Consider the following 26,412-nt stretch of genomic DNA (forward strand, 5'->3'; position numbering starts at 1 on the left):
ATAACAGCAGGGAACCACGTATGGACAAGCTGAAGAACAGGGCCTCATTACGCATAGCTGCCTGTCATGTATAGATCTTACAGTGACTATCAAGGAGCTGTCATAGCTACTTTCAGCCATAGCGTGAAATAACTGTGAAAAGTGAGGTGAATTCTGCCAAGTACTTGCTTGGTCAGTCAGCCTGATCCTGCCTGGTAGGGCAAGATCAGAAATATGTAAGGATTTAGCTCTTGGAAGCTATATAAATAAATGTACATACACACACAGCCACATCTTAGTGGTGATGACTTGAAATACTGTTTAACATAGAAACGTATTATGTTGGTTTTAATTTGAATAATAATAATAGCTTATTTATTTAGGACCACAATCTTGGCATATATTTTCATTCAATTGTTCTTATTTGATACAGTTTACATGCTGCCAAATATTTTTGTCTAGAAACAAGTACATGCAAGAGCTGTTTCTTTCCGTTTTTCCCCTTAGGCATATCTCTCTCATCCTATTTTCATACAGAAGCTAAGTTTACTGCATCTTATCTGCCTCTTCTTCACTAGAAATCTCCTAAAGCAAGAGTACCATGAGAGAATAAAAAGAGAAATTTAGTAAAACCCTTTGTTTTGAAATGTGTAAACATTCTACATGTGCAGACTACTTTAAGTTTAAGCAAAAAGAAAACACTGATGTGGAACAAATGGTAGATAGACCCAGTTGCTGCATTGCCTCAGTTAAGTTAGTGACAAGGTGAGGATTTCAAAGCTAGATGCTTGTATGGAAAATGCTAATACTACACTGAACTTGTTAGAAGATATCCTCAAGATACACGTTCATTGAAACAGAAGAATGAATAAAAGTCTATCAATTCTTACTCTTTCAAAGCCTTCTATTTGTCTTACAATGGAGGAATTTCATGTGCCGTTGTTACCTCAGTTTTAGAAGTGTCCTGTCACTGGTGTACAAAGGTCAGAATCAGCAAATATGCTATAAATTTTTGGCGGCTAAGGAAAGAAATCTTTAGTTTGGCTTATGAGAGGTCTCAGGACTACAAGCAAGGTTTATAAACATGCGAGTTAGCTGAAAACAGAGTAGGAACATAGGAACATAAATTGTTTACAGCCCAGACTATGTAGGCATTGCCACTCAGCATGCTGCAACAACTAATTTGCATGACAGACCACTTCGTCAGCAGCTCTAGCTTTGAACTAGGTGTCTATACTATAGCCCTGTACAAAGTGTTGGAAGAGCAAAACTGTGGCTGCATGATCACCACAAAAGGGTGGTCACCCCCACTCCTTACCTAATGTTTGCTCTTTCCCCCTTTTCCCAGCCTTTGCGCAGCTCTCCAGAGTGAATTACGCTGAAAGCTGCGCTGCCAACAGCAATAACAAATTGCATTTTCAGCCAGGTTGCGCAGGTACCTCATTCAGCTCAGCCTGAGGTCAGAGCAGAGGGAGACAGATACAAGCGGGGAAGATGGAGCATGGCCTGAACCTCTCACTGGCAATGCCAGTTTCAGTGAACTAAGGTGACTGTATGACAATGCCCCAAGTGCCTACAACTGTTGTCCACAAAACTGAGTGTGATGGACAGGCAGTTGCCAGCAGTGGCCTCCAAGGAGTTTTGAGAAAAGATGTGACAGTCAGCCTGGCCCTCTGCAAATACTCCTCGACTGAGCTGCCAGTTTGCATCACAGCATGTCCCTCTCTCCTGCTGTCCACCACCCCCTATCCCCACACACACTTCAGGTACACATCCAGTCTTATCCAGGTGAAGATGCTCCTGTCCTTGGAGTTGCAGCATGGTAAGGGTACACTTGGAGGCCTCCCGGTTTAGGTGCCATTTCAGGGATTCTCCCTTTTTGGTGCTGCAAGGAGCCATGTACCTCTATCTGTGAATCACAGCTGAATCTTTTTCTTTGGCTGGGTACTGAAATCATCACTTTCTTACAAAGCATGTCCAGAGAAGGCAGGCTGCTTTCTGTTTTGTTGCTAATTAGAGTTTTATGTGGGATATAAAACTGGACCAGTTCGTTTGTCTCCTAGGGCTGGGGGATTTGAGTTTTCATACCCTGCCTCCCTGGTGAATACTCTCACTGCCCAACCCATAAGGTCCTGCTGTGAGATGTGGTGGTGGGAGGGCAGATGCTGTGCTGTACTGAGCTTCATCAGTGTTATCAGGAGGTACAGCATCAGTGTAGAGTCAGCTTTTGGACACAGAGGATACATGAAGCATGCTTTCAGTGTAAGATTACTTGGCAGCCTAACCTCCGCTTAGAGGCTTGGTATTTCCAGTTAGCAGATACACTGAGCCTGGTAAGCACCACTTAAGCACCTTCAACTTTTGGGGCTGTCACCCTTTCTTTCCTAGTTCCCACTGGGCTCAACAAGAATTAAATGACTATGTAGGTACTGAAAAGCACTGCTAGTAGCCTTTCTGTATTTTTATATGTCTAAAATATCTTCAGAAATTTGGGCAGGAATTCTGATTATCCAGCATACGTGGTCATTTGGCACTAGATACTCAAGCTATGCCTGGAAGTTGAGGTAACCACAACCAGGGAACATTCTGAAAGCCATGATTTGCAAAGACTTCATAATGCACAAGATTAGTTTGGTTGATTCCTGCTTCCTGCTATAGCAACTGGACAACGTTGTGTAATGGTGATTTGTGTCTTCCAGTGAAGGTGGGATGTACAAATGCACCATTGCTTCATGTAATGATCTAGTTTATTCTGCCTCATTTTATAGCCCAACCGTAAGGGTTGGAATGATAAAAAGAATTGCTGTAAAAATAAGCAGGTGTCTCCGGGCACTTTTGCACGCAGCTGTGAAACATCAGGGTACGTGGTCTGTTTGCTAGCTTTTCACTTTTAATTAGTAGTGAAGGCTTTCTTTTGCTGAGGCTTATTGGTGAGGAAAAAGGAATGAGAAAAAATTTACTGGGGGGTTGTGAAGTGACTGTAGATAACTAGTGGCACTTTCCAAAATTATGTTTTTGAAGTTTTACATTAAATCTTCTATTAGCTAAGGAGAATTAGGGAGTAGAAAGAAACATTAGGCTAATCTTTCAAGGCTTGTAGTCAAAATCAGGGTGGGACGATAGTTTCTTTAACTACTATGGTATGTAGGAGTCCTGCCAGAAGTTTACTTTGGTTTCTACAAATTGGCAGCAAATCACGAAGCTTGTAAATGGTACAGACCTATGGTAGAGCTTCCTTTTGCTCAGAGGCTAAAGACAGCAGTCAGCTGTGGATGAAGTAATTCTTGCTATGCAAAGCATCTTGTTTTGGTTTACTGCTGAGTACTGCTGCTTTATTCTTTTTCTGTTATTCCACCATTACCTGTAAACATCTATATTGAAACAACTAGGCATTATTAGACACAGATCCTTAGACAGAATGCAGATGAGATCACTGAAATGGTACTCTACCCATCGTATAGCCTCAGAAATAAAACAGAAATGTTCATAGTATTAAAACATTTTACTATTTTGACCAAACAAAAATGAGTTTTTCTGTTTCATGAGAAATTTCTTGGAGATGATATTTCAGAGCTTAGGTCTTATTCTGCTGACAGGTACTTTTATAAAACAGAGGACCTTGACTTTAATGCAATTCTTATTAAACATGTAAGAAAAAGTAAAAGTAATCTGTTGTTTCTGTTTTGGAGATACTGAGTCACCCTTTGGATGCCTCTTCAACATTTTTCAGTGATGCATCCCACTACATAAATAACTTATTTAAATAACCTTCTAAATTATTTTTTAATGAATATAAGATTTTTGGGAGACAACAATTTTTGCTGTTCAAAAATCATAAACACAAGCTACTTATGTCTAAACTTTACAAAATCTGGACAGCTTTACATCTTTTCTCACAACAGCAAAAAAGTTAATGAGTTTCAGTCCCACTTGATCCAACATACTGACATTGTTTTTCTGTGTCATCCATTCCAATTCATTATTACTTTCCTTTGTCAGTCACATTACTGTAGATGCTCAATAAAATGCCAAAGGCTTAATTTTCTTCCAAGAGTGACAAGCTGCTAGTTTATACTGTCTGCTTATGTTGAAGACCTGTAGTATGTTCTGAGTCATTTAATCAGAATGGATGCTAGATATTGACAGGCAGATCAGCTTCTATTGCCTCCTGGATGGTCAATAAAGTAAAATTAAAAAGCTTCATTGACTGCTGTGACACTATTCAGAGCAGATATCTGAAGAACTGAGCACAGTCAAACATGGGGAGCCTGAAGTGTCTCATTGCTGGCTTGAAAGATCATATCAAAAAGGTTCCCACTGCAGCAGTGTGATAGAAAAGAGTGATGACAATTGGGTATATCTGTCTACGTAGTTCATGCATTTTGATTGCCAGTATGCACCTGTTGATATTGCTTTGAAATTGGCTGTATCGTGTGCTGCAGACAAAAATGAAGGGAAGACAAGATGTACTGAGAAGCACTGCGGCACCATCCTGTGCTTTATCTTTTGTGTAAAAAACAATTCTGCTGTCAGATGGCTAATCACAACACAGAAAAAGACCTTGGCAATTTTTTAGACTAGTGACTACTTTTTGTGCTTGTGCCTGCTCAGAGCTTTCAAACAGGACTGAACTGAAGATCCTAAGGCTCACACCTGCAGGGAGGACCTGGGAAAGCCAGTGATTAAGCTGTGGAAGGAGGCTGGAGATAAGTTGGAGCAAGGTATCAGCTCTCAGGAAAAGGCTTTTTTCAGAGGGAATCTCCATTGTATCTGCTCTTTTTCTGTACTCTGACTTTTCATCTTGATTTTCTCCACCCTCTAGAGGCTTAACACCCAAAGGATTCAGTGATGGTGTCATCTGGCAGAGTGTGGTCTGTCCGATGCCAGCGAAGCATCTCTGATAGCAGATAAATCTTCTTTAACAGGAAGGTAAATTAGAGTAGAGAATTAACTTAAGATGTGTATGCATTTCAGATCAATTAATCAAATGCTTGCACTGAATGTGGTATTGTTAATTCCAGGTACCAATGACTGAATGTCAGGTGTCTAGTGTGCCTCAGTGTCACTGTAAATTTAGTGGATTTTGGTTAGGATTGTTAGGTTACTGCAGATTTTGGATTGTTTTCTCTGAACTGGTGAAGTGTTCATTTATGAAAACCAGGGTCTGAACCAAACAGTCAGAGGTTGTTGGTATAGAAGCTACAGTCAGAGATTGCAATCCCGATTTTTTGTGTTTTGGTTCTGTTCGGATTATAAACTCATTGCCTTTATGGCCGTATCCTATTGTGCTGCAATTTTAGCAGATGTTAATAATGAAGTAGGGTTCAGTCTGTGTCAGCTTACAGTAAGATTGCCACATTTTACAAGGAGCAGTGTTAGTGATTCATCAGCTAGCCTCCAAGTTAATTATGATCTAGTAACCCAACGAAGTGCCTAGGGGCATGATGCAGCATGGAGATCATGAGATATTAGATCTGTGTTGCTTGCCAGTGGTTAAAGGTCCCAGTGTTAAAATGCAAAAATAAGGGAGGTAAACATTGCAGCTTGCAGAATTGTACTGTGCTGAACTAGGATAATTTTACAGATTCATTTGGAGCATATTTTTCTTCACTTTCTGTTTTAACTGTTACTTAGAGTCCCTGTTTGCTGTTACCCAATGAACATGCCTGTCCTTCAGGTGGCCATAACTCAGGGGTAATCATCACACATCTTTTGTTTCTCTCAGGGAAGGACTGAAGGACTTGATGCAAGTGTTTAAAATCTTTTAGAGGAAAACTTTCTTTCCCTGAAAGAAAAATATTGTAGAAACACAGAGCATGAATCCCCACCACATAGTGTGTTTGATAATGTTTTTCTTTTAATCTAAAACAGGTTTTTAACCTATGGGAAGAGATAAGGTCTGCATTAAAGCAGAACAGAAAACAAGCGAAGTGTTGATGTTTTGAAATTCTCATGTTTTCCTGCTTCAGAATAAAACGTGTGTTTATCTGAAGTGTTTTGAGAGTAAGTGGGACCCCAGAATTACTGGTAGCTGAGGACAATTAGCTAGGCTAGAGGAGAGGCAGTCTTTGTCAAGCTGATTCACTCACCCGTGACAAGCACCCTTATCACTGGTCTCTATGGTCAGTCCCTTGTGAGAGCATTTCATATTGACAAGACAATAAAAAATTCATTGCACTACAGGTCTTGATTCAGTAGCCTTTTGATCCAGGTTCCAGCTTCAATAGTGGAAAATGTCCTAATGAAAGATTTGTCGAACTGCCAAAAATTGCCTTTTTGGTAAACTCTTCTAATCTGCTCATTATACCATCACACTGCATTACATAATCCCCTCTGAAGTCCACAAGTAGTATGATTTATAATTTTTTGAGAGCCAAAGGAAAGACATTTCTTTTTGTAGTCATTGAAAGTGAGAGAAGTCAAACAGAGGAATAAAAAAACCCAAAGTTGAGCCAGATTTCCAGTTGCTCAAAGATGAAAAAGACAATCCTTTTTCACTACCTTGGTATCGGTCGCTGAGTGGTATTTCTTACTGTCTAACCGGTGTTTGAGGAGCAGTGCTTTTCCTTTTTATAATGTATAAGACTCTCATGGTCTCAAAACATTTAACCACAACACTACAGGAAAGCCTTTTTCCTGTTTCTAATTACTGAAGTACCAGACAATGAGCTCACAAATAAAATGAAATTCTGAAGAATTATGCAACTGCTTCTTGTTCTTTTATGTAAATAATTGATAACAATGAGTCAGATGTTCCCTTCCAATTCAAAGTCAACAATAGGAGGGATATAAGCTCAGATAGTTATGGTATTTGTGGCATTCACTTTTCTGAATTCTTTTTTATGGACAGTTAGAAATGAAAGGGTTTTTTCAGATGGTCTTTTTCCTTGAGTTGATATTTCCTTTAAGTATGCATCTGTATTTTCAGGTTTTGAACTTGGGAAGAGAGAGTCTACAACTACAGTAGGCAAGTTTTGATTTGGTAAAATGGTAAACCAGTTTCAAGTTGCATATGTTTATATATACACGTCTACAGCTGAGTAGAATTTGAGAGCACAAATACATTTCTATGTGTTGTCCCCTTTTCAGACATTGTAGGTATTAGAGAAAAGTTAAACAGTGGATCCACTCTGTGTATGTGGTAATTGGTTTTGCCAGCTGATTTCACAGTAGTCAGCTCAGTCAAACGCAGTGCAAAATGTGGTTCATTGAGACTTCTCAGCCAGCACACACATGCACAAAGTATGATATTGATTCTCGCTTTAATGCTTGTGGCATCAAAAGCAGACCTTTAGTTACAAGTTTGATAAAGCAATTGTGAATCCAGTGTCAAAAGCTTTGTAATTGAAGCATTTTTCTAAATAACATGCTATTAATGGTTGAACTCTGCAAAGTTATGCTATAAGCAAATGTCTTAATGGCATTAGTAGGTGTTTTTATAAGACATTTTCAGGATAAAACTCTCAGATGTTGCTTTTTCTTACAAATGAGAAAATACGCATCTGTATAGGTTTATTGCTATAGGCAGCCTTATTTTTTCTAGCCTTGTTTTACATTCCTGTGATTTTTTAATTTTTCTTAAAGATACACAGGCAAATTATTACATTTGATGCTTTAAGCAAAGTTAGATTGCTGTCTTGAAGACAAGTTATCTTTTTTTCCTGAAGGAAAGCAATCCAGATAGAGAAATCCAGATGCAGAAGTAAAGCAATGGGTATCCATCACAGATGTAGATTGTGCTGATGGGATCTATGCTACAGAAGTTTAACCTGCTTTGAAAATTACTTGTGTTGATATAGAGTCCCAAAGCAATCATCAAATCTCTGATTTTAGCAAACTGAGGTAGAGACTATGGCCTGTTTACTTCTCCAATATGTGGGATGGTGAGGCTGTTGGCTAGAGGTGTCAGAGTGCCAAAGACAGTGTAATGAGAAGGTATGTGTTACTTCTCCTTTCAGCCCAAACTTACGTCCCTGCACTACGCTTCTTAACACTCCGTAAATATCAGATGAACAGCTACTACCTTGTTCTGCAGTGTAGTGGGTGTGTGAGAATTAGGCTTCTTATGTTGAAACCCCTTGTATTGGTTTTGTGTGGCAAGGTTTTGGTAGCGGGGGGGGTTACAGGGGTGGCTTCTGTAAGAAGCTGCTGGAAGCTTCCCCTGTGTTCGACAGAGCCCATACCAGCCGGCTCTAAGACAGACCCGCCGCCGGCCAAGGCCGAGCCAATCAGCGATAGTGGTAACGCCTCTGTGATAACATTTTTAAGAAGGAAAAAAGTTGGGACGGCGGTATTCGGCAGCCGGAGAGAGGAGTGAGAACATGTAAGAGAAACAACCCTGCGGACACCAAGGTCAGTGAAGAAGGAGGGGGAGGAGATGCTCCAGGCGCCGGAGCAGAGATTCCCCTGCAGCCCGTGGTGAAGACTATGGTGAGGCAGGCTGTCCCCCTACAGTCCATGGAGGTCCACGGTGGAGCAGATATCCACCTGCAGCCCGTGGAGGACGCCACGCCGGAGCAGGTGGGTTCCCGAAGGAGGCTGTGACCCCGTGGGAACCCCGCGCTGGAGCAGGCTCCTGGCAGGACCTGTGGATCTGTGGAGAGAGGAGCCCACAGAGCAGATTTTCTGGCAGGACTTGTGACCCCGTGGGGGGCCCACGCTGGAGCAGTCTGTGCCTGAAGGACTGCACACCGTGGAAAGGACCCATGCTGGAGCAGTTCGTGAAGAACTGCAGCCCGTGGGAAGGACCCACGTTGGAGAAGTTCGTGGAGGACTGTCTCCCGTGGGAGGGACCCCACGCTGGAGCAGGGGAAGAGTGTGATGAGTCCTCCCCCTGAGGAGGATGAAGCGGCAGAAAATAACATGGGATGAACTGACCGTAAACCCCATCCCCGTCCCCCTGTGCCGCTGGGGGGGTGGTAGAGAATCCGGGAGTGAAGTTGTGCCCGGGAAGAAGGGAGGGGTGGAGGGAAGGTGTTCTGAGATTTGGTTTTATTTCTCATTACCCTACTCCGGTTGATTTGTAATAAATCAAGTTAATTTTTCCCCAAACTGAGTCTGTTTTGCCCGTGACGGTAATTGGTGAGTGATCTCTCCTATCCTTATCTCGACCCACAAGCTCTTTGTTGTATTTTCTCTCCCCTGTCCAGTTGAGAAGGAGGGGGAGTGATAGAACAGCTCTGGTGGGCACCTGGCATCCAGCCAGGGTTAACCCATCACACCCCTTTTCCAATTAAGAGCAAACCTTGCTCTTGCTGAATCAATGATGTAAGTTTTATTAAAAAACAATTGTCAACACAGATAAGAGAAGGGCTTGAACTTATTTCAACAATTTCCTCATTCATCTTTGAAATGCAGCTCTAAAGAGAAATGGGAGGTCTGTTTAATGCAGAACAACATCAAATGAAATTTAAGATTAAGCACAGTAAATATCTTGCACAGTGCAATTGAAATTGCACTCAGAATTCAAAATAGGTAGGAATATGGTAGAGACCCAGAGTTATAAAATATTCATTTCTTTAAAATGTTGTCACAGCAGTCATCCACTATTAGAAATGGTGTATGCAGAATGGGTAAGGACCCATCCATGACCTGCCTGCACATCACTGTATTGCTCCTCTTTTTTTGCCTTATGACCTTAGGATCCTTGCATCTGTCAGTATCTTCCTTGCATGAAAGCATGAATATCTTTTTTCCCTAAAAGCACTCCTCCAGACCATTTTTGGGAGGTCCAATGGACTGCTCTTCCTGCCAAGGAGGTCTAAACATGAAACTCCAGATCTGCACTCTTGTATTCATAGGATGTTTTTCATTTCTGCTTAGCTGTGATTTCAGTAGAACTGATGCAAAATATTTCTGAGAAGGTTTTTTTTTCTGTTTCATTTGTTTTGTAATTGCACAGAAATTGTGGGGCTCTAATGTGGAGATTTTTAAGTAAAATGAGATTGCTCAAGCACCTGAGATCTCTCCAGCTGATATATATTGGTGTCAGTCTGGATGAAAAACATGAATCGGGATAAATAGTGACTGATAATATACTTTCATACAAAAGCTTGTGAAACAGAAGATGTGGAATGGAAGATAAAATGCCAAAGTACAGAACATGTCTGTAACAAAGCAGGCTTATGGCCATGAATTTAAGGTGATAAAGAACATAAGTATTAGTGTTAGTCATGGTGGTTTAGGAACATGGGGAGGCCCATATGGAGCTATGTTTAGATTTGTGACAAAACCAGTGTTGATAGCCTGTGTTTTAGCTTCTGCTGGACTGTGCTTGCACAGCATCAAGGCCTTCTCTGTTTCTCACCCTGCCCCCTCAAGCAAGGAGGCTGATGGTGGACAAGAGGGTGGAAGTGCACACAGATAGGACAGCTGATCCCAACTGACCTACAAGATATCCTATGCCATATAACATCTTGCTCAGCACTAAAGCTAGGGGGGGAGTTTTTCCAAAATAGCTGTTGCTTGGAGAGTGGCTGGGCGCTGGTCTGCAGGTGGGACGTGATGAGTAATTGCCTATGCATCACTGGGTTGTCGTTTTTTTTTGTTTTTCCTTTATTTATTGAACTGTTTTTATCTCAACTGACAAGTCTTTCTCACATTTGCTCTTCCAGTTCACTCCCCCATTCCAGTGGGAAGGAGGGAGTGAGTGACTGGTTGGGGGTTAGCTGCCTGCTGGGGTCAATACCCCAACCTTTTAATAATGTTCTCATTCCCAGGAGTAATTCTAATAGCTTTGGAAGGGTTCTTTATGGTAACAGATGTCTGAAGCATTGTCCCTGCGAGCCCGTTTTCATGGTGAAGTTGACCACAAGATCTGTGGTAAGTTACTCTCTGTGTATGTAGGCGTGTTCTGGTATAAGAGACTTAGGCTCCAGAGAAGTATCCAAACGTGGAGCTGCTGGAGAGCTGCTGATCCCACAGTTGCTGTGCTGGTCCATTGGTCCCTGAAAAGCCACACATAAGTGACACCTATAGCAGTGGAAGTGACTGGATGAAGCGTGGGGCAATGCAGGTAGAAAACAATTGAAGAAAAGTAGAAAAACACCTTCTTCGATTCCGTTAACTTGTATCATTTCAGGTATTGCATGTAGCAACAGCAGATACACTTGTCAGGGAAATTTGTGATATCTGCAGATGTCAGATATATAGGACACTTCAAATACATAAGAAACTTATCATCAAAGCAGGTCAAGGTCCCCTGAAAAATCTTAGAAATCAGCTTGCCAGCTATAAGTTCAAACAGATGAAAAGCATTAACCAAATAAATTCCATCACTTTGTTTCTTCATTCACAATTAGGTTGCAATGTAAAGTCTTTTAATTCACAGGGCAGACTTCTACCGTGGGCCAGCACTAACGTGGAACAAAATATTCCTGCCTCTCACTGGCTTAAACACAGTTTGGTAGCTTATGCAGGGATACTGAGAAATTGCAGTCAGAAGTTTTATCCCTGGCTTTATTTACAGCTGCAATGATGATTTGCTTACAGAGCAAAGAAAAGGGTGTAGAATTTACATATTTATTCTGAAAGTTATCATTATTAAGCTGTGGCTATTCTGGTAGCGGTGTTCCTCCTAGTCTCAGATTTGCAATTTAACTGCTTGGTATCTCTTCAGTAGAATGAGAATAGTAGTATTTTTTTACATTCAACAGTATGATTTTTTAGGTCTATAGACATTATAGTAAAAGGTGGTGAAATGCAAGCAGGTGGGAAAGCAAATTTGCAGGGTTTGGTTAATCATTTTTTTCCTTTGCTCAAAAAACAGAAGAGACTACTTCACCTGTATGCATCTCATCCAAAGCTCTTCTTTATGCTTACTGTATAGATAACATAGTGTAGCCAGTACACAGTGAGCTTTGTCAAGCACAAGCATGTTCACTGTACGTGGTACATTTGGAATTTTCAGCAGCAAATTTCTAGCAAGCTTTACTCATTGTGCCCAAGCCTGTGTTTTCTAAGGCTAATATCTTAGATAAATATGGGTGGATTTTCCTAGGCATAACAAATGCATGGCCTAGGCAAAAATACTCAGTGTCAGTATTTCAGTTCTTACCCTAAAGCTTTTAAAAAATATTGAAAATTATAATATATCAACGCCAGGTAGCCGTATTCAGAAACACTGATAATGGTTCATTAGTGAAACTTAATAAATAAACCTGCAGCTTAAGTTAAGTTAATAGGAGGCATTCATAAAGCATACCAAGAGTTCCTGATTTGTGTAAAGTAATATTGGGAGTGACACTAACTTCCTTTTCAATGTGAGGCCTTGTTCCCAAAGTAGGATTAATTTTAGACTCCAAAAACATTAACAAACCTTAAACTATGCTCATTATCCATATAGTTGCATGAGGAGAATTAGTGTAAGGACTCATTTTCTAAGTCTCATCTTAAATATACTTATGTCATGTGGCAATACTTTATTTTTGTTATTAACAAGCATAAATTAAGGTGATATAAAACATTGTTAAAATGGTATAAGAAGCTGGCTACAAAGATTTTTGTTTGTCTAAATACATTTACTTTTATGTCTTTCCAGTTAAATCAGTGCAATTTTTAAGTAAAATAGTTGTTGATGAAGCAATATATCTGCTGACAACATCTAGAAACATATCTAGTGATTTTGTGAGGTTTCCTAGTGACTTTACGTATTTCTTTCCAGTCTCTTTTTATGAAGACCTATGGATGTTTTCAGGTTTGGGTGTTTGTTTGATTGCTTTGGGGGTTTTGTATTTTCAATTAGAAATCTGTGTAGTGCATTGACTGTGAAAATGACAAGATGTGTTGCAACTGATTTTTTTCGCAAGGATCTAAAAGTTTCTTGCACAGAGATGGAAAGAGATGGAAAGAGAAAGAGAAGGTGCCTCTGAGGCACGTGCTGAGGTTATTTTCTAGTCAGCTGGGACCTGTAAGTATCCAGACAGCATTTCTTTGGCATGGGGCAGCATCATTTTGCAGGCTTAAACATGAATATAGCATTATTAAGACATTAGAGAACAGTGCATTGGCTGTGGCATGGGAATAATAACTGTCAGGAACATTATTTCCTCTGCAGCTTCCACATTTAGGATTTGCCTTGCGATTATTTCCATAGGTGTTTTTTTGGCTCTCCAGGTATTACTCTGCCCCACTAACCTTGGTTGCTCAGCAACTCACAGGTGCTCCTCTGAGACACAGGTTGGTATAGACAAAGGAATCGTGAAGGCTGTATGTCCCATGATTTTCCTGTGTCCCCTCCATCTGCTTTTCCCTGTGTCCCGCATCTGATTGCTCTGTCTTCGGGATTAGAGTTGCATTGATATGAAAGCATAACACACCCAATGTTTAGTGCTTCAAACATTTTATTAATTCCCATATGATATGACTGCTGTTTATAACCATGGCAATAACTGAGGCAAGGGAGAAACAGTCCTCCATAGTTGTGCACTATACCATATGTATTAAATGTGCTTGTGTTCACATACAGACGGTTCAAAAAATGCATTTGCTCAGCAGAAGACTGATGCTAAAGCAGGTAATTTGGTAGTAAACAATGAGCACTGAAACAGGGGCTGGATGTCAGCCCTTTTGCCAGAAAGATGTTTTTTTCCACTATCTGACTGGATATATTGCTTGCATTATATATGCTGATATTGAACTGAAAAATGACATGTATCTGGAGGAACTGCTGGGGAGATCAACTGCTTATCAACAGATGACCTAAGGCACGTACCAGCCATGTCCAGCCTTGCACAGAAAACCACAGAGGGGCAGCCACAGACCCATATTTATTCTTTCCTCTCCCCAAAGAAACAAGGTGTTTCTACTTTGTGGAGACAAAGTGGATTTCAGCGAGAGATAACTGAAACACTGAATGACCCGATGTAGGTTACTTTACTGCTGTCATCTGCAGGCAGTGTTAATATATGAGAGGGATAGTGTCCCAATCAAGAAGGAGGTGGTACTGGGAATGTTTATTCTGTTTGGTGTTTTTAGTGATTGCCTTGGGAAGTTTCAAAGATTCCTTTATTTGTGCAAGAGTACAGTGTTACTTTACTGTTATTAAAAGTTAAGTTAGTAAGGTTATTGAGATTCTGCAGAATTTAAGTTCTAGGATTGTGTTCTGTTCACTGAGACTGTTGCAAACTGGGAGGAGACAGCTTACTTATTGTATTGAACCAGTAATTGCAAGTGTAAAAAATTAACTAAACTAACAATTTTTACCAGGTGATTACAAGAATTTTTCTTGTTTAAAAATAGATGCCTGATTTTGTCCATCTCCTTCCCTCATTAAGTTGTATAGTGCAGTAGTTCCCCTTACCATTTTGTTAGCCAAGTTCCAAAAAGATTTGAAATTGGACCTTCATTTGTCTTTTTTTCTGTATGTCACAAGTGAAGTGATAAAACTGTCTAGTCTCACAGATTAAGAATGAGAAAAGTATAGGCAGATACTCAGTTCTTCCCAAGTGTTTATGCTACTCTATTCTTCAGGCTGTACACAAAAAAGGATCAACCACCCTTATATACATAAAATGATTGCCAGAATTGCTTGGAGCACATCCTCCTTTTTCTGTGACTTTCCATCCCTTCTACAGCCTCTCAACCACCTTGAACTAGGTTAAAAAAAGATCTTTTTGCTTATGTGACAGGGGAGCCTTGAAGTCTAAGCAGCCTCATATTCTTCAGTTTCAAAAGCAAACTAAATAGTCCTTTTGATTAGGTATATCTAGGTAGTAGTATACTATTCCAAGGTAATACTGGCCTTGATGTTGCTGCTGAACAGGTTTAATTCCAGTGCACAGGAACTAAACTGTACTAGTTTTACTTGCAATTTGCTTTAATGAACGGGAACAAGAATTGGATTACCCACCTGAAGAAGGTTACTGTACAGTTAATGTGACAGGCTGTATGAAAAAAAAAGCTCAGCTGAAAGTTTTGCTGTTTGCTGGCTTTTGAAGTGTTTTATTTCTTCTCACCAATGCCTTTTTCCCTCCAGAAAAGAGGCTGAATTAAAATTTTACCTTGGGTTAAAACATACTAAGACATCAGTAAATAATATTTTTATTTTTAATACATAAAACTATATACTTGGCTAAATATATTATTTGCTGATTTTGTTTGCTATTTCTCATTTTATGTCATATTTCCTTGGCTCCATCAGACCTTCTATTCATTGTTTGTTTTGCCTTTGGTAGAAAATACAGAAAAAAAGGCATATTTGTTTTATACATTAAGATTCATTTGTCCATTCACAAAAACAAAACTGTAAAATGGTAATTAATGTTCTGGAAGCACAGTGCTTTGCTGGGCTCATACCAGAACTTCACATTTGTGACAAATTACCTGCTTACTACTAACAGCTAACAAATGTAGAGAGATGGCAAGACAGCATCGCCGTTACCCACACTATTAAGATATGCGTGTCTGAGATGTGAAGTGTTACATCTGTTTATTTTAATGCTGTCATCTTTGATTTTATTTGTGAGAAATAGATGAGATATTTTCAAGTTATTCTTTAAGTAACTTCCCATAATCATGCAAAAAGTCATTAGCTTTGGGGACCTTGACTCAAGACAGCTTCCAGTCCTGTGCTGTAACTACATTACAACACTGTGATGCTCAGAAACAAGATCCTGTCTGTGATGTAACACCCAAGTCTTTGGCATTTTTCCTGATATCTCACATTAAAGATCTGAGTAACTAACTTGTTTTTCATATTTACTCTGTCATCTCTTTCTCCACTAATATCCAAATATCTTTCCTTTGTGAAATAGCTTTATTCTTATTATTTTTCAGCTGTAGCAGATTATGTTTTAAAGGCTAAAGTTTGAGGTTTTCCTTGCCCATGCATTTAACTTCTGACAGTTACTTTATATCTCATTTTTCAGATGTTCCTAGAACAACATCCCACCCCAGTGCCAGTTTGGAAAGTATTTTTCATCATCCAGATTATTAGAGACCATTTATATATGAACAGATCTAAAACATTATTTATTCTGCACTACATAAGACTTACTCTGGGATGCAATAAAATTCATTTCTGATAAAATGCATTTCTGATGATGGCTGTTAAAATATGTATTTTCTGCAGCAGTTATTACATTGTGGTGTCTCAGATATCACATTTTCCTGTTTATGAATATACTGAAAACATTTGAAAATTTAACTAAAGAAGAGTTTTGCAAAAAATAAATGCCAACTCAGATATTTTCCTACAGATAACAATGGCTACCTAAAATTCCATTCTTCCTCTCTCCATAGAGGTTTGAAAATTATTTTAACATTTAAAGTTCCTTTAGTCCTATAATTTTCATTGTCCACCAACTAGATAGTTTAGTTCATGTTACAGGTTCCATCCCTGGGATTCTACTCTAATTTATAATAAAAACTAAGTCAGTTTTTTTCTTAATTTTAATGCATTGTCTTTATGCATAGGGAATATGTTTATTATGTAATTATGCTGAGAAAGGAAGTTGATGGTTATCAAAAATAAGCTGTTCAAGCACAGTCTATTAAAATGTATATAATCTTATGTAAACTTTTAGGCTATCCTAACCTTTTTACAATTATTTAATATCCACTCTTACAATATGTGCAGCATTGAATTTGCAAAGGATGTGAAGTTTTCTTCTTTTCTGTAGACATTTCCCTGGATCAAAAAAACCCAATCATCCCAAACAAACACACACACACACACCTCCCTGCAAAACCCCCACTGTTTTCTTAATTTGTTTACAAACTTAATTCCTATGCTGCATATCTCTTAGAAAACCTCAGTAAATTACTGGTATGCCCAGAGATGTTTGTTTTGGGCTTGCATTGAAATGTTCTGAAACTCTTTTCTCCCTAAATTCCTGTTCTGAAAAGACTCATTGGTGACAGGTTGAAGTGGGCTGGACTATAATGTTAGTGTCATGAAAAGCTGGAGGGCTTTAAATCCTCCAGTCCCCTGAGCTTTTTGTGTTCTGAAATACTGGATGAACTCCAGAAGAGTGAAATACGACAAAGAAATGCATGGTCAAAGTGTTTGTGGAATTCAAAGAATAGCTATCAGAGATGGAGGCTCTGAAATGCAGAGCCAATTTATGTGTCAGGGCCTTTTCAAATTAGCAACAGCTGTCTTCACTAACTCTGAATGTTTCCTTACTCTAAACATTCAGAAGCAACCTTCATTAACTTTTATGTTAAAGGTATTCCTGGTACCTTATACCTTCTTCCTCTTCTGAAAGGCAAATTAAGAGTGATTACTGAAAGATAAATGTCTTATGTTTCAATTAAGTCAGTGGGATGGAGACTGATAGTTGATCACAGAACATACACCTTTTCTCTTTCCATCATTGCCTGAAATACTGAGACATTTCTGTCTCAGAAAAAATCTGTTACTGAAAAAAGTTATTTTGTGTAACAGATTAGTATGTAGCTGTTAAATTTCTCTTATCTTATACTTAAAGAGTCATCAAAAGACTGCACCTTTAGCATCCAGGTGCTCAAGCACTCTTCATGCATGCAGCAGAAAAAATTAACATACACCTTTTCATAGAAGTGTATTTCTTCAACAATTTTTTTTTCAAGTTCTCCATATAATAGTGAGGGCATCATAAGGCAAGAAAATTATCTTTACTAAGGTCTTCATGAGTAGGTCTCTGACACCTTACTGACTTACTGTTAATGGCAGACTGACAAATTTCCCCCTTATAAAAAGAGAAGAAAATCAGTCTTAATTGCCTGCATATTTTCTTTGTTCTTTCTGTTCTGTCTCATATACAAAAATGAAAAGAAATGTGTTTCTGAAAAGGTTGTACTTGTTTGTCTGGAATGGAAAAATTAGCTAAAGCAATTAAAGGTAGGCAGAATCATAATAGATGGTTTAATGATGGAAAGTGCTGGCCAACTTTATAAGCATCTAAGTACAACTTTGTTTGAAAACAATGCCTGTGACATCTTATTTCTTTTACCTGATGGCCTCTTGAGCCTAAATCTGTCTTTGAATAGTGATTTTTCATGTCTCTCCTTATGAGACAAACAAACAACAACAAAAAAGCTTTTTTTCTCTCCATTCCTTTTCTTTCTATTAGACTCCAGGTAGGAGACACATTTGTAGATGGGCAGAATGTCTCATAACCAAGCTTTCTTTCATGTTTCTATTCTGTGATACTACATCACCCTGACATTAACACAAAGGACAAGTGCAAAACCTTTTAGCTGAGTGTCTCTTCAAAGTGCCATTTAATAGCCTGGGAACTTATTTTCCTTCAACATAAGCTGGCAAAGGCTCCAGTGAAATGAAGGACCGACCCTTAAAGTTTATCAGGATAGGCCTTTGTAGAAGGGCAGTAATGCTTTCTTCTAGGACTGCATCAACTTTTCAAACAAGTTGTAGGTGATGCAGGCATCCCACAAAGACAGGAGATTGTTGTGTTTCAATATATATACACTCGCAAAAAATGCTAACTTGAAAGCACCTCTTGTTTCACCCCTTGTTACTGGTTATGCTGCCTCCATAAACTGTAGTTTGAAGTTTTCAGGATTTCATGCTCGGTAGAAGTTTTCATAGCTTTAAAGCAGACAATCAATTTCAGGCATCAGTTTCATTATATTTGTTTATCAAGTTAGTTAAGAAATTAGTGTACTGATTAATCAGAAGACTTTTCTAATTTTAACTGTTCCAGACTGTAGACCTCAAGCAAAAATCTAGGACAGGGAAAATTAAAAGCAGTGTGGAAAGAACATATTTTTTTATATGCAGATTTTTTAGAAAGTCTTCCCTTTCACAGCATAACAGAAATATTACTTAAAGGACCTATAAAAGATAACATATTAAAACAAATTGAGCTGCATATATGATTAATTCACACAGTGGGAGACTGATTGTAAGAAGTGCAATTTTATACATATGACCTTGAAATGAATAAAACAACTTCTAATTTTGTGATTTCCATTATAAATGTAGAATGCAGTTAACAATAATCTTGGCAGAGAAGCAAGGGTCTAACATAAAAATCTGCTTACAAAATATATTTATACCATTACTGGACTTAAAATATGGTAAAAAGAAGGATTTTCCAATACTTGAGGACTAGTGAAATAGTCAGCAAAGTTGATTTAACTCACATATTCTAAAACTGTCTGGAGATCTAATTCTCTCTGGAATATGCTTTTTACTATGAGAAATTTGCATGAAATTTCTTGCTGTGCTTTAATTCAATAAATATGAGTCATGGTACTTCCATACCAGTCCTCTAAAGCCTTGGCTGCTTCTTACAGAAGTTACATCTACCACTGCAGCTACTTCCACTTCAGCTGGAATTTAGGCTATAGTTTCATGTTGCTGTTAATCCTGTGTTACTGTGGGTTGCTGCTGGGAGGTGCAGTCACACTGTGACCCCACCCACACCCGCCATAAGTCCCCTCTCTTTCCTCTCTACAATCATTACATGGCCCTCGGGTGACCAGGGTGTGTTTGGTGATCCAGTGGAAATCTAACCCTTTTGGCAGTGCTCAGTGGATGTAGGTAACGAAGCAGCAGGTATCCGTGTACTCTACTGGGAACCACGGAGAAATGTCAGCTGTTTCTTCCATTCTTCTTCAGGCAGCCTCCCTCCTCCAGGTGTGGTTTCTATCTGTCCCCTTTCTCTACTGAAAAGCCTTCCTCCCATCACTGCTTCCCCAACTTAGTACCCAGGAAGGGTTTCTTGCCAATGCAGTCTTCTGCTGGGAAGCTGAGGCTCGGCCACATGCCTTTCACCAGGCGGGCAGTGATTTATTAATAAATTATATGCACTGACGTGATGTGTGCGGTTATTTCTACATTTCTAGGGTATAGTCATCCATGCTTTGATGTTTGAGTGATAACACCTCTAAACTTACATGTGGCACCCAACAAAATCATAATGAGAAGAAGGGAACTTTGGGAATCATGTGTCTGGTAAATAATTCTTACAGGCATTTTCCTATAAATATTAATACATTTTTAAAAGACCCTACTTCAAACAAACATAGAGCTATAACACTATTTGAAAATACTTGAAAATGAAGAAGGATCTTTTTAAAACTTGTTTTCATCTGTGATTCCTGAATTATTTACTTCAGGCTTTTTGAAATAATTCTGTAATAGGATAAGACATTGGTATATCAATTAGAGTTAAATAGGCTTTCTTCAAATGAAGAAAATTGGGCTTGAAAATTAGGCTTCATATGAAAAATAAACTTCAAATTCAGTCTTAAAAAATTCTCTGATTACATTTGGCAGCCAAATGATGAATTGTGAACAGATTAATAGGAAATTAGTTGAGATATGCATATAATTGTGAAACCTTGATCCAGCTTTAGGATTTATCAGCATCCAACTTGTCACTTTGATTTTGTGAATAAAGATTACACTTTTTTCATAGATTATATAAATCTTACTTATCTGATAAACTGAATGATCTCCTTTGAAATTCTAACAGGTCAGCACTGATCACTTATATTGCTTTTTTTTTTGTTTCCTCTCTTTTTTTTCATAGTCCTATTTGTTGTTGTTCCTTCTTGACTTTAATCCATTCCAAACAAGTTATCTTAGTGTTCTTCATCTAAGTGTTTCAAAAGGTTAAGGGAATAAAGTTGCACTAATAGTAAGGAAATAAGGAGTGACTTTACCCAAAACAAGCTGTACCAAGAGAAAGCAACTGTGATTCTTGTCTGTAATATGGGCGTTAACTTTAATTCAAAAACACCTGTATTCTCCAGATGTCTATGGAAGCAGTCTGACAACCACCACCAGCAGAAGAGTGCCTCTGTCCACAACTGACCTCACTTAGACTCCTCTGAAGTGCTTGCCTTGTTGTTATCTATTTTTTGCCTTGACTTTTTAACTTCTTTCTTTGTGGCTACCCAAGCCTTACATTATCTTTCTATCTCCATCTCATCAACTCCCCATCTCTTTTCCTGTCTGGTCTGAAACTCCATATCTCCTCTCCACAGCAGGTCTCTGAAGTTCCCTGTCTGCTCCCTGTTGCTTGTGTCGCATTTCTGCAATGGAGCTGCTTAACTGCACAAGGGTGAGGGCAAAACTTACCGGTAGAATACACCCTGTGAAACCTATATTGCAGGCAAAAATCACAAAAAGCAGGAGAAGCTTCCCTACCATGGTGGTCATATGGATGACCACTGTCACCTTGTAGAGAACATGGATCAGGGCTAGACCAGTCATCCCACTGTGGCTTTGCACAATGGGGAAGGGAGTGAGCAACCACCAGAGCTTTTGTGTTTTCCTTCAGCAGCTTCTTAGGATTATACACTAGCCCACCTCTGCTTCCAGGAACAGGGTGTACCTCTGGTGTGGAGGGTACTTCACCTGTTTTTACTGCTTCCGGAAAGGCAGCAGGCTTGCAGGGTTGGCCCAAGGCAGGACCAGGACATGCCTATACAGAAGCTTTGAGCATACCTGGCATATAGCCAGTCTTAGGCTTGCCTCTAAACAGCAATGGGGGCATTGGCACAATCTCAACTTCCTCATGGAAAAGTGTGGTACACACTGTGCCTGCTGGAGGTTGTATGGAGATCTACATACTAGCAACATGAGTGGTTGTGGGAGAATGCAGGACAAAAATTCTGCCTATAATGTAAGAATTGGTTCAAAATCAAGAACTGGTATCCAAGACTTCTTTCTGTTGCTCTGGATTATGTATCATCGTTGTATGTCTTTGTTACAAACTGTGCATGTTTCGAGTAGCTAGAAAGCCTAACATGAAGAGTTTAATATGATTGTGATAATGATGTTAAAATGTGTTCGGAGGAATATTGTAACATGGGTATAAATTACTACCAGGGATTAAGTAGTGCAGGACATTGTGGATAGTTGTTCTTTTAGCACCTGAGGATGAGCAAAGTCAAAGCCTTTAATCCGAACAGTCTGTGCTTACTTGGAAAAATGTTTGTCTGACTGCAGGCATGGAACCCGTTGTGCTGGAGAAGTGGCAGCCACAGCAAACAACTCACACTGCACAGTAGGAATCGCCTTTAATGCCAAGATTGGAGGTACGTGAAACAGTCTCCCACCAAAGAAAAAGTAACCAAAGAGCCACTTGTGCTAAATGGTACATTCAGACCTTTATCAACAAGAGAAGGAGATTTGTATTGATAACAAACCTAGCTGTGTTAGCAAGAAAATCTTAGTTGTAGAGTGAGCCATTAAATACCAGTACTGAAGGAGTCTGTCTGCGGTGACACTTCTCCAGTGCTCCCTGGAACACTGCCTTCCAGTACACACAGAAAAATAGAAAGTGAGACCTTTGATGAAAACACAAAACCCAGAATTAGGACATTTGGGTTTTCTCACAGATTCAGAACTCTAAGTGATGAACTTTGACAAACCAGAAGTAAATGTATACATTAGGAATATTACCTTGCATATTGATCCCAAACAAAACACTGTCAAAACATAACAAATTTTTGTGGGTTTTGGATGTGGTTGGAGCAAATCTTCTTTTGATCCCTCTGTGTGATCAGATTATTGCTTATTCGATGAAGGAATTTTTGTTCATTCAGCCAAGAGATTCCAAGCAGTTTCTATGAATTCTTAGTCAATGGCTGCCCAATTAAGACCTTTGCCTTTATTTATGGAGGTGACTGTCAAGATGTCATCTACGTGTCTCCTAGGCTGTAGCCTGCTTGTGCCAGATTTTAATGCTTCAAGTGAAGTTTTACCCTGAACTTCTGATGAAATCATAGGATTGGTATATTGGCTTTCAGTAGAAAGACCTATAGCTCAAACTCATTAATTGTTGATTTTCTGTCCCAAAATAAAGCCCATCTGTGAAAACAGAAACATGTTTACCTATATATACACAGAGGACAGTTCAAAAATATGAGCAGGCAGAGCTGAGGCCATGTATCCACAATTAATAGTACTGTATCTGTTCTCTACTGGATCAGTACAAGTTTGATCCAAATCAAATGTGAGCACAGCTGCATTTTAAATTAGCCAAAGCACACAACACCATCCTAACGTCAGCGTTCTGTTTTCATGTTGGCTTCAAGAATATAGACAATACCTGATCCAGCTTAAGGTTAGAGTGATGCATAAAAACAATTTCTCTTCAGGTGGAGAGCCTGCCTGCACAAAGTTACCCTGTCAGAGTGGTTTAGAAAATCTGAACTGGTCAACTGAGTGAGTTTGTGGCAGATTAGTAGGTTGTCTCATGTGGACATGCCATTTGGTCATGTACCAGCAGCTATGAAATCAGATTTATTGCATTGTCAGACCAGAGTCAGAGGGGAGTTAGTGCATTGATAGATATAAATGATGGTTTCTGGAGAAGTTTCATTTGTGAGTTGGATAGTCACACAACCTGCAACAGCTTAGGCATGTCCTTGAAAAGTTCTCCATTAGTGGCTTCTGAATAGGTTATTATTCATTAAACATTAGGAACGTGCAATAATAATGTTTTAGAAACCCTCCAGGCATATTAGCTGAATCACAGCCTTTTCTAAATATAGTGTAAAAACTGATTCAGATGGACATAGTATGAATGCAGTTAATGTCAACAGTAAAGACAGGATATGTATGCCTTTTTATTATTCATTCATTCATTCATTCATTTATTTATTTTGTACGAAGAATATAACAGTCTTCAAGAAATTACTCTGGTCTAAGTGAAATAAAAATTTTATTCACTCCATTTGTCACCATGATTCTGGAAAGCCATCACTAACATTGTTCTTAAAATAAAGCTGGAAAGTAATAACAGGGTGTAAGCCTCACTTGAGGTAATGTACCACCTTTTAAAAGTGAATATGCAATGGTTGTGTTCCCTCTCCACAGGCCATATAGAGTGTAAAATGTTGAATCATATTATGCTGAACTAGTGTTCAGCTTGCTTGTTTCCCAGGGATTTAAAGACCCTCCTGGTGCCTTCTTGGGGAAGAAACTAGTGTTGAGGTAAAGCAGTTACATTTTCCTTACATGGAGGAGCACCTGCCAACAGTGATGTTGAGTTTGCTCCACCAAGATAAGTATTCTTTACTTCAAACCAAAAAGCATCTCTGGACACATAAGGGATAGTAAGGAGATAAAGCAAAGGGGAAAATAAATCCTTTCCATCAATATTCCATCAAATACTGGCAGTTGAACAAATCTGATTAATGATCTTTCTGATGGGAAGTCATTAACAAAGATATCCACCAGTAATGCTCACATTTTTTCTGAATATGTTTGTACTCCTTGTTTCATTTCCACACATTTAAGTACCTCTGACCACATATAGGTCAAAAATAAGATCCTTAGAAAGTCTGAGCCTTCTCTTACAACAGTGTAAGTGGGGATGTAACCTGCAGATAAGAAAATTTGAGTGAAATTGCAATCTGGACCTTCAGTTCTTTTACAGGTTGTGACATGTTTCTTACAAAAAATTATGCACTATGCCTGCAGTTTGTGCTTAGCTAAGCTACAGGCCCTTTCACTAAAAGACAAACCAGTGTACCATAGGGGTAGATCTTTTTTTTAACGTGAATCTCTGCAGTAATCACACATAGCAAATCACCACCTACAGAGCTTGTGAGGTTTTTTATAGGAAGGGATGGTTAGCATGTTATTATTGTTGCAGACTGATTGTGGAAGTTGCACAGCATCTGTGGGGATCTGGGTGCTTAGTTACTTGGCAGAGCTTGAGTCCTGACGGGAAAACAGTTACACTGAATTATGGCACAACAGATGTAGATTGTCTTCAGCTGACGAGGAATTAGTTCAGCTGTTTCTTAAAGTTTAAGTCAGATGCTGATTAAAAACAAACATTTTAAAAGAAAACTTGCTTTCAGCTCTGTTTTGCATGTTTCCTGTGATTCATTGAAAGTTTGTTCTGACTAAAATGCCACTTACATTTTGGCAATTACTGCAAATATTGGAAAAAGTTTACAAAGCTCTAAAGTCTTAGGTGGAACACTCTGCAAAAGCAGTGTGTTAATTGCCTTCTGGACAGCATTTGTTGCACTATCACCACATGCCAAGTGCAGTTTGGGTGTTTTGTGATCAGCAGAACTAACTACTCCAGGCATTTGGGGGAAAAAAAGAAAAAGGAAAAGAAAAAGAGAAAGGAAGGAAGGAAGGAAGGAAGGAAGGAGGGAAATTATTTTTGTTTTAAATAGCGAATGAGATGTCTGTTGTTCAAAGTCACCCTTGAAGCATGCCTATCAGATGCTGGCTGGAGAAGGCAACACCTAAGTCACAGTCTTGTCCATGTTGCTTTAGATTTCACGACTTCACCATTAGCAAAAAAAACTGGTGTGAATTACTTCAGATGCAACGGCAGAATTTGGAGTTATTATTCACCAGGTGCATGTATTATTATTTAGGCTTGCTATGCAGTAATGGAGACATAAAGGAAAGCTTTATTTTCATTCTTTCAAAAGCAGTGTACCTTTTATTGTCTTTATTTAGAACTAAATGTATTTTAATGTGCTTGAAAGAAATTGAGAACACAACTTCCACCCATCATTAATTTTCTGACATTATGCTGAGGAAGAAAAATAAAACCTGAGAATCCCAGAGTTGGTTTAATGACTTTTTTTATAAAGTAAAGTTCAGAGTGAGATCACTGTTTGTAAAAGTTTATTATCTTACAAAACATGGGCAGCTTTTGTGTGAACTTAGAAATATGATCACTTTTCATTTTTGAGTAATTAGAGTAAGAAAAAAAAAAAAAACCTCTCTCAACAAAGGACCCCCTATGCCTTTTGTTAATTGGAAGTTAAGGTCTTGGTAAACACTCAAGTTACTTCAGTTTGAGCTCACAAGCAAAATGAAATGTGTCTGTAATTAAAAATATGTAAATTTGGCTGATAAATAGCAGTGGCCTTTTAAAGGGGAAAGAGCATCAAACTTGTTAATTGTGGAAGTAATCATTACTCTGTACTATCATACAGTTACATGCTAATTATTATTTCATATTTAACATCCCTTTGATCAGATGTCACACTAGCTGTATGTAGGTCCCTTTTCTTGTTTAGGTTAAAACTGGCATTGGCGTTTTTCTCAGTCAGAATTAACTTCAGTCAAAAAGTCTTACAGTTAGTCAAAAGAAGAACTTTTAAGATTTTCTCAGATCCCAAATTTAAGCCTACCTTATTCAGTCTAGTGATCTTAAAACATCATGAATGCCATTCACTTTAGAAGGGCTGACACATTGACTTGTCCAAACCCACATGAATTGATTCTTTTAACACAAGAATTTCAGATTATACCTTACAAAATCTTCTACACAGGGGAGGATGCTCACAATATTGTAGTTTCAGATTGAATAATGTTACATATAGGGTATTTGTTAGTAACTTCCTGTAATCACCTTGCTACTATGTATGATAATTGGTCTGTACACACAAGCTTTCTCCCCGGTTTCTTCTTTGCATCCTCATACAATGATGGAATAATCCCATGTTTATCTGTCAGCAGAGATCCTTTTATTACATCTGTCAACATAC

General features: G+C 38.8%; 1 protein-coding gene across 2 annotated transcripts in view; it reads left to right on the forward strand.

Annotated features, from left to right (window-relative positions):
• The window catches only part of PCSK5 (proprotein convertase subtilisin/kexin type 5), a 257,932-nt gene that overhangs the window by 80,850 nt on the left and 150,670 nt on the right, over nucleotides 1–26,412 (forward strand). For both annotated transcript variants that reach the window (XM_052776735.1, XM_052776736.1), the window contains exon 6: nucleotides 21,887–21,975. In XM_052776735.1, the coding sequence (XP_052632695.1) occupies nucleotides 21,887–21,975 (89 nt within the window). The remainder of the gene's footprint in view (nucleotides 1–21,886; nucleotides 21,976–26,412) is intronic.

The sequence above is a fragment of the Harpia harpyja genome, chromosome Z (assembly GCF_026419915.1).
Source record: "Harpia harpyja isolate bHarHar1 chromosome Z, bHarHar1 primary haplotype, whole genome shotgun sequence".
In the NCBI taxonomy this organism is placed as follows: domain Eukaryota; kingdom Metazoa; phylum Chordata; class Aves; order Accipitriformes; family Accipitridae; genus Harpia; species Harpia harpyja.